The sequence below is a fragment of the Taurulus bubalis genome (assembly GCF_910589615.1).
Source record: "Taurulus bubalis genome assembly, chromosome: 3".
NCBI classification, from domain to species: Eukaryota; Metazoa; Chordata; class Actinopteri; order Perciformes; family Cottidae; genus Taurulus; species Taurulus bubalis.
Genome location: NC_136591.1, coordinates 36891444 through 36899959, shown reverse-complemented (window position 1 = coordinate 36899959; position 8516 = coordinate 36891444). Strand labels below are relative to the sequence as shown.

Genomic DNA, 8516 nt, shown 5'->3' with positions numbered 1-8516 from the left:
TTCATCTGAACAAGCTCACCTATTTATTTGACAAGGAAAATGCATGGCAGCTTTTTTTATTGAACACATTTCAGTCCAAAGAAATGGTTGACATATGATTATAGCCTGCAACGTATACTGTAATTACTCACTATTAAAGTTGTAATTATTGTTTATTTATTTTGTACTAGCAGTGGGTTGTATAAATAACTTATACTCTTGTTATTATTTAACTACTACCTATTCTATTAGGCTGCTATTACAGTGTACAAAAATTTGAATGTTTCAGGGAAGATGGAGTGATGACTTAATACGTCTGATTTCTTTACATTTGTCATCAGTCTTTTACAATATTATGCATAAATCTGTTGCTTTTTTAATAATATTGTCCCAGTCATCGGATTCACCACTCAAGTCTGACTGGATTAACAATTTAAATATTATATTCAATCGTTATGCAGATGACACCCAGCTGTACGTTCCTCTAAAACCCGTGAAAGATAGTCCAGTTTGCACATACTGGGCTACCTTGGTTATTCATTTCTGGTTGTCTCAACAGTTTCTTCAGATTAACAGATACGTGAAGAAAAAACTGTGTCTTGAGTCCTTCGAGTGAGTACTTTTAGGTGACAAAAGCACTTGGGTTAAGATTAGTTGAATGTTAGAGTAAAAATGTCCTGCATCGAGCTTCATAATTAATATTAAGCAGATATCGTATAAAAGATCAGATTTTGTTTTCAGTGAACATTTCTCTTTTAGTTAATGCCGCTTACATTCCATCTAAGCCCCAAACTATTTTTTTGTCGCATATTCAAAGTATTTCAACGTAATTTCGAAGAGACAGGTTTTAGTACACACAACACAAACATGGGTGTAATTATTTATCCAGACCCACTATTTCAAAATCATACAACCAAGATGAACCAATCCTTTGCATATGAATAGCTTTTTTCAAACCTTCAGAAATATTTTTGTGATTTCTGAGGTAAAAGAGATGGAGGTGGAGGGAGGGGAAACAGGTACAGTAGGGGGTCGAGTAGGCGTGAGGGCTGAAGGACGTGTGATGTGATTAAACGTCTGCTCGAACACAGGGGTTTCCTGGAACCGAGACATTGTTGGAGAGGGAGAGAGGTAGAGGGAGAGAGAGAGAGAGATGGGGAAAAAGAAAAGGACATGAAAAGATAAAGCTGAACAGGGAGCAGGGGCTCTTGGGATGGTCGAACTTAACTGAAGAAAGCAGGTTTCTGTATGTCGCTGCAGGGTCAACGTTTAAGGTGGGTGTTCTGTCCGGCGATATTTTTGAACCAACCATAATATCATATATTCATGTTGCAATGGTTGACTGTGTGAAAATATCCTGCTTATTGCCGAGTGTGTTGTTGAGGCACTTATTGTCGGGATTCATGAATTTCTGCAAAACGACGTAAGACTTCCTTCTTTACTTTTTTCAAAATCTATCTGAGGATAGTGCTTTTCCCGCAGTGCATGAAATCAGCTGACGGGTGAATTATGGTCATTTACTTTTCAAACAAATCTGCCACTCCCATTATGCGTGAGTGAGTGTGTATTTATATTAATAATGTGTGTTCATTGTGAAAAGGAATGCAAATCCAGAGTCAGGGATTTCATAGGAAAGGTGAAGGGGAGAAAGAGTGGTCATGTTTACCCACAGATGGCCTCTTGGTGGTGGGACTGTGATAGTCCGCTGTACCCCCCTCCTGAGTCCAGCTGGCCCTTACACGTCCTCTTCCTGGCCAAAACATTACCTCACCACTTCTACTTCCACTTATTTTCCTCTTCAGCAAAATTATTTCCCTCGTAATCTCCACTGCCATTCCCTGACTCACTTTTCTCTTGGTTAATTGCTTGTTTTTTGGTCTAATGTATGGGTTAGAGAAACAACACCCTCAGCTTTCAAAATAAAAAAAAAACACATTTAACTTCTGTAGAAGATATGTAATCTTTGTTGCATAGTCTTTATTTCAGTGTGAAGGTACTAAAAGTCACTGTGATGCAGTTGTTACTGGATTTTTAGTGTATTTGTTTTCAATTCCATTCTTAACAAGTAAAATGTACTTTGGATGATAATTTTACATGTAATATGGGATTGCATACACACATTACATACACACACATATGCTTACACAGATATTTTAGGCTTAGTTGGTCAAAATTGCTCAATCCCCTGTAATTTCGACTGTAAATGTATCGTTATCTGAATGCTAATGCTAATCCAACGGTCCTCAACAAATATCTAAAATAATACATGTAGAAATATTGTCATGCGCAAAATGGTGTCCTGTGATCTTCTCCTTTAAACAGACATGACATGACGCCTTGACAGCCTCCAAACCAGTTTGCTGTGGTTTGAGAAGCTGGATGACTGCCAACTTCACTTGTGAAAACGTTCTGTCAGCTGTTGTGGGAAGCTGTCATCCGGGAGCCAACTAAATCAAACTGTTGGCAGAACTGTTGGCTAAGGATTGTCTGAATCGTTGAATGTCCCACGAGATGTGCAAAGTCCTTTGTTGAAGTGTTCTTTCTAGGTGAAGTTATTATGATCGTGATGCTAAAGTGAGGTGTTCTTCAAGAAGACACATTCTCGCTGATAACGCCCCAGAAACACCAGAAGCTCAACGTCATTTGGAACAATGCACTGTCCATCTCCTCCCTCTCCGCCCTACGGTACTCCTCGCTCAGTCTTTTTTGCTGGACTGCTGCTTCTTGTCCATTGGGGGCCCTCAGAGGTCAGTTGCCAGAATGACACAGAGCCAATCGTGTTGGAGGGAAAGTGTCTGGTGGTGTGTGACTCCACCCCCTCTGCGGAGCCCTCGGGTAACGCTCTGGGCATGTCGGTGAGGTCAGGAACCGGTCGGGTGGCGTTCTCGGCCATCCGAAACACCAACCACGAACCCTCGGAGATGAGCAACCGCACCATGACCATCTACTTTGACCAGGTGGGTGAATCCAAAATTGGATATCTCTGTGCTCCTCAGGAATTTAGATGCAAGTTAAACAAGAAAAATGGTGTCATAAAGCCTTGTAGGCTGAGCTTTAAATTGGTTAAGATTGTGTCATCATTGTTATTATCACATATCCATTTTTATCATTCCATCAACGTTAACCTGCGTAGTCATTTTTTAAGCCAATCCTTCCAGTAGTTGTTGGGTATTTCCACTCAAAGGAACTGTCTATTTCTGCAGTCTTGAAACACAATGGATTACTGTTCACTCACCGCCAGTCATTTATTACGCTGTGAACACTGAAGGTACATTGTGTTCTGCCAATAAGCACTTTCACTCACATGACTCACTTGCAGATGAGTCAAATGTTGTCAAATTCTCTGTGTCACGTCTTAATTGGTGTTTCATCGTTGGCTTGAAAGTAGTGCGCAATAGCAATACTGAGTGGTGAAGCAGATTTATTGTAAACATTGTCTGGCAGCTGACTATTAAATTTAACGATGCACAAACCAGACAAACAATGATTCACAAAGTCCTGTTTGCGTCCTGTAGTTTGTATATGTAATGTTGTAATGTCCTGCCAGAAGAACTCATCCCCTTCTTGTTTTCCTTGCACAAATTTAACACTGAACTTCCCAAAATCTAAATATAATGCTGGTCAAATATTCCAAAATGTTAATCCAGATCAAATAGCATAGCTCAGGGCCTGTTTGTATTCTTTATTCTCTCTCTTCATCTCTTCTTCTTCTCAGATCCTAGTAAACGTCGGCAGCCATTTTGATCCAGCGAGGAGTATCTTCGTGGCCCCTAGAAAAGGAGTCTACAGTTTCAGCTTTCATGTTGTCAAGGTTTACAACCGGCAGACAATACAAGTAAGGATACCATTAAAGGAATGGACCTGACATTTTTATGAACATCATTTTTCAAAAAGTTTAGTTTCAGGCCACTTAAAAGAAGTTTAGTTTGATATGAAGCCGGTGAGCCTTGCTCTGTCCGAAAGTAGCAAAAATCAACCTACTAAAGCTCACTAATGTCGTTTCTTAAGGATTAAATAAATGACATATGATGTGTTCACCAGGGAACTTTAGAGGTGCTAATAGGCACAATTTGTTTCCTTTGGATAGAGCTTAGCTGTTTCTATTTGCTAAGCTAAGCTAACCAGCTCTTGGTGTTAGCATCATCTTTACTGTCCAGACATGGGAGGGGAACCTATCTTCTCGTCTAACTTTCCACCAGAAAGCTATTAAGAACATTTCCTAAAATTTCTAAAATGTCCTCAGATTCTGATTTCAGTATTTCAGTTACTCAAACTTCCCAAGTGTTCAACCACAAAGATGTTTAAACATTGTAACATGTATCTAGCCAACCTTTCTACAACTGTAAAGCTTGAGTGTACATATACATATATATTTTCTGACCATCATTCCTTGCAAATGTCTACTCCCTCTGCTCACCTGCTCCATCTCCTCACCCTTCTTTCCCAGGTGAGTTTAGTTCTCAACGGCTGGCCGGTGATTTCCGCCTTTGCAGGTGATCAGGATGTTACCAGAGAAGCTGCCACCAATGCCGGGCTGGTGATGATGGAGAGAGGGGACAAGGCTTCCCTCAAACTGGAACAGGGGAACCTGATGGGAGGGTGGAAGTACTCCACTTTCTCTGGGTTTCTGGTGTTCCCCTTGTAGATAAGGCCGAGGTAGGGTTATGCTCTTGGCATAGTCAAGGGTTTGCAACTACAGATTTCGCAAAAAGGAAGAAGCATTAATCGATGCACATTAAATTTACTCAAACTGCTTTGATGCGTCTTCATGTATTAGTTAGAACGAGTGAGATCACTCAACACCACATAATCCTGAGTGTAATTCCCATTTCCATTGCACTTTTCATGTCTCACGGTTGTCTGCCTATTGTAATGTGTCGTCTATGCTTGCTTATAACAACTGGGGTCAGTCTGTCAGAGGTTTGTGGTTTTCTTTTAATGCATGAACTACAAGGTGGCGGATCTTTGTGGCAATAAAGAAACGTAGTGTGTCTATTGCCTCTCCAGCTATGTCACTTATTTACTACCTATGTAGCTTGGTAAAACTACATTTACCATAATGTGAGGGCTTTGGGGGATGTAAACTGTTATCCTCGAGAAGAGTTAGTGACACCGAATCTAAAAATATGTGTATAATTAATGTGTGTTCAATTTTAACTGATTTATTTTGACTCCAGGAGGAGAATGAATGTTTTACAATTATTTTGTCTTAGTAAGCTAACGTTAGCTGGCACTTTGGACATGCATGCACACTATATGCAAAAGGCGATGGTGAATGTTGAGTGTGGGAAACAGTTCAGATAAAGTATTAAGAATTATTGGGTTCTAATGCAAAATAGGGTTGAAAAATAAAACAAACTTGTGAAAAAGTTGAATACATTTTAATCTATCTATCTATATATCTATGTTTGTGTGTGTGTGTGTGTGTGTGTGTGTGTGTGTGTGTGTGTGTGTGTGTGTGTGTGTGTGTGTGTGTGTATAAATTGTGACAACTGATTGAAGTTAAAAGCTTTATTTTTGTTTTAGATATTCCATTTTAGGTGTCAGCTATTCTTTATTTATAACCGTTTACTACATTTTGTCCTTAAACATTTTTTTTTTTAGATTTGAAAATTACTCTCTATTTGTAAAAGTTTCAATAAATAGTCATGTGCAAAACAAGACAAGTCAAACCTAGCTTGTTAACTATTCCTAACCCCCCTTCTTTTGTTCATTTGAACATTTTGATCCAGTTCATTGACTTAACGTTGACAAGGACAAGCTTAACTCATAATGTCGTTGAGAACACCTGCACTACAATCAACATAGCTCTATAAATCACTTGATGCACACATGACATGTTGTTCTAAAAATAGCATGCATCCCTGTGATTTGCTCCAAAGGTCGTATTAAGGGTAAGCGAAGACATGATCCTGACCTAAATCATGTCCACACTCCATTATTGATCCTTGAATATATCGATCTATCTAAACAGCAGCTTTATTGTGAAGACCTTTGTACGCACACAGTCTTGTGTGCGTTTGTCATCAGTGACTGCGCGTCTCTCTGCGGTGGATCAGGTGGCAGATGGGGGATTGGCAGTAAAGGAAGAGATCTGGTGCCAGGAGCCTGCTGAGTTCACACTGGACCATCACAACGGATTAGTCTCAACGCCCGGGTGCACAGCAGAGGCCTGTGTTAGCACTTTGGATATGCGTGTCTGGAGTACAAAGCAATGTGAAGACTTTGGTTCAAGAACTAGATAAACACCTTGTAACAAAGGACATAAAACATCATTTAAAATATGCATGATCCTTTTTTTGCTTCGATATATAGATATAAAACAATACATTAAATAGATTTTTCTTAGAAACTGCTGATGAATTGTACATTTTCAGCAGCAACAGAAAGAAAGACACACGTGTGTGTGTGTGTGTGTGTGTGTGTGTGTGTGTGTGTGTGTGTGTGTGTGTGTGTAAACGTAGGACACTAGCTCAACAGTAAAACAAGAGCGCCTCCTACTGACTCTTTTGGAAAGTTACCAACACACAACATGACACCAAAATAAAATTAAAAAAGCAAATTTAGGGACTGTTTCAACAAAGCTGGGGACCGGATCTTGAATTAACTTTTATTAAAAATCAAGACTTTTCAAAGATACAAAGACAATAGAGAACAATTGCAAATTCTTAAAAAGCTGAAACCCAGAGAACTTTGCCTTCCAAATAAAGATAAACAATTTATCGAGTATCAAATGTATTGCAGATAAATTTTCTGATAGACGATTAATTTACTAATTATTGCAGACCTGAAATTCGAAAACTTAAATATAGTTGTCAAGGAATCCTGATTTTGGTGCTTGAGATCACACAAAACATGAAAAGAACTCGAGTACAAATGTATTAATACTTTGAAATCTAAGTAAACTATGCATTTTAACTCATACACTCTCCAGGTTCTTAATGTTTCCCTTACTTTTTATTTCCACTTAAGTACCTCTAGGATCAAAGTCTGGTGATATTAAATATCCCATTTTCCCATCGAAGAGTTATTATCTTTCTTTTCCCTTCATTGAAGCTACATCACGCTTCTACTGAGTGAAGTATTCAAGATGCCAACATTTTATGGCAGCACCGTTACATCAACTGTAAAAATTCTAGATGGCATCGTACGCACTTTAAAAAATCTGTTGGTTTATAAAAGGTTTATATAAAATGTATAATGAAGTTCTTCGGATCGGAACTTTCTTGGCTTCACTTCATGAGTTTGCAAAAATATACCAAGGACACAAGAAACCAAATTAATATATGTAGTACAAAAAATATATATATATACAACCTAGTTTGATCATCAATAGTGCAAGTAAGGTAGCAGGCCTGGATCAGAATAATACAAATTATTCTTTCAGTTTGTTTTAACCTCCTTGGCACACCAAACGATTGGTCACATGTGCACCTGGCATTGAGACTCAAAGGAAAACAATGAAGACTATGTATCTACCGGTTTTGATTAATAATCAATCTGGTCTTCTGGCGATTTTTGGCACTTGATTGTGAGCTGGCACTGCGACGACTGAGGATATTTGTTGACAACAGTTGGTGTAAGAGCGAAACCATACGACCGGACTTGGCTCCCATTTATACTGCTGACAGGGCAAAACGGGAGGTATGAGATTTGTGCTCATTGGTTTTAAATGTTCTGGCAAAAGAAGAAAAATAAATAAATACTGTATAAAAAAATAAAAAATACATGAATACTCTCCAGATTTGATTTTTTTTTTTAAATGCAGCTAAAAAAACATAACCTTCCTGTTGTGCAAGAAAGGAGGAACCGATCATAAAAAAATGTATCAGGGAATTAGAGAACTTTAACTCGTCCGGGTGAACTCAGCGAACCCCTCCTGTCTTGTCCTTCCAGCTTCCTTGGAGGTCGATTCTAGGTGGCGCTGTCGGATGTCGTTTCCTTTCTGAGCGCTCTCTAACTTGGAGGTGCATGTTGTTGTTGTTGCCGTACTGGAATCCGGTCACATTGCTGAGGTTGATATGGACTCCGCCTGCAGCGGCCGGTTGGCAGGTGGAAGTTTCGGGGCTGGAAATCTGACGCTGCGTGATACCAAAATGAAAAGAGAGGAAAACAGCAGCAGTCGAGGTCAAGACGTTAGTTTCAAGTCCTCGTTCATGATAATTAACAACTTATAGCACACTAAGTACTACAACACGTATAAAGACAGATTGTACGGCGTGAAAGATCCATTTTCAATTCAACTGAAGGGAAAAAGTTGTTTCAGTTTGGATAAATTTACAGTAAATACGCATTAAATGAAGACTTTCAAGCTAAAAAGAAATGTCATAAATACCCTTCAAAAAAGGAAACATACTGTATTTTTAATACGTATCTTTAACGCAGTGATGCGAAGTAAAAAAAAACACCCACGTGATACTGGGAAGACCGGCTTTGCTCCAAACCCTGCCGGGGAGGTTCAGCTGCTCGGCCTTGGTGGGACCTCCCGGTCGAAGGAGACGACGGGGACGATTGAATGGGGCAAACAGACGACCTCT

General features: G+C 39.3%; 1 protein-coding gene across 1 annotated transcript; it reads left to right on the top strand.

Moving 5' to 3' along the window:
* Window positions 1–2630: 2630 nt before the first annotated feature.
* Window positions 2631–4624, top strand: LOC306734122 (cerebellin-1; the record flags this gene model as incomplete). Its single annotated transcript, XM_079215457.1, has 3 exons — window positions 2631–2936; window positions 3695–3814; window positions 4427–4624. 3 exons carry the CDS (start codon window positions 2631–2633, stop codon window positions 4622–4624), a joined length of 624 nt encoding a protein of 207 aa, XP_079071583.1.
* Between the last annotated feature and the right edge of the window lie 3892 nt (window positions 4625–8516).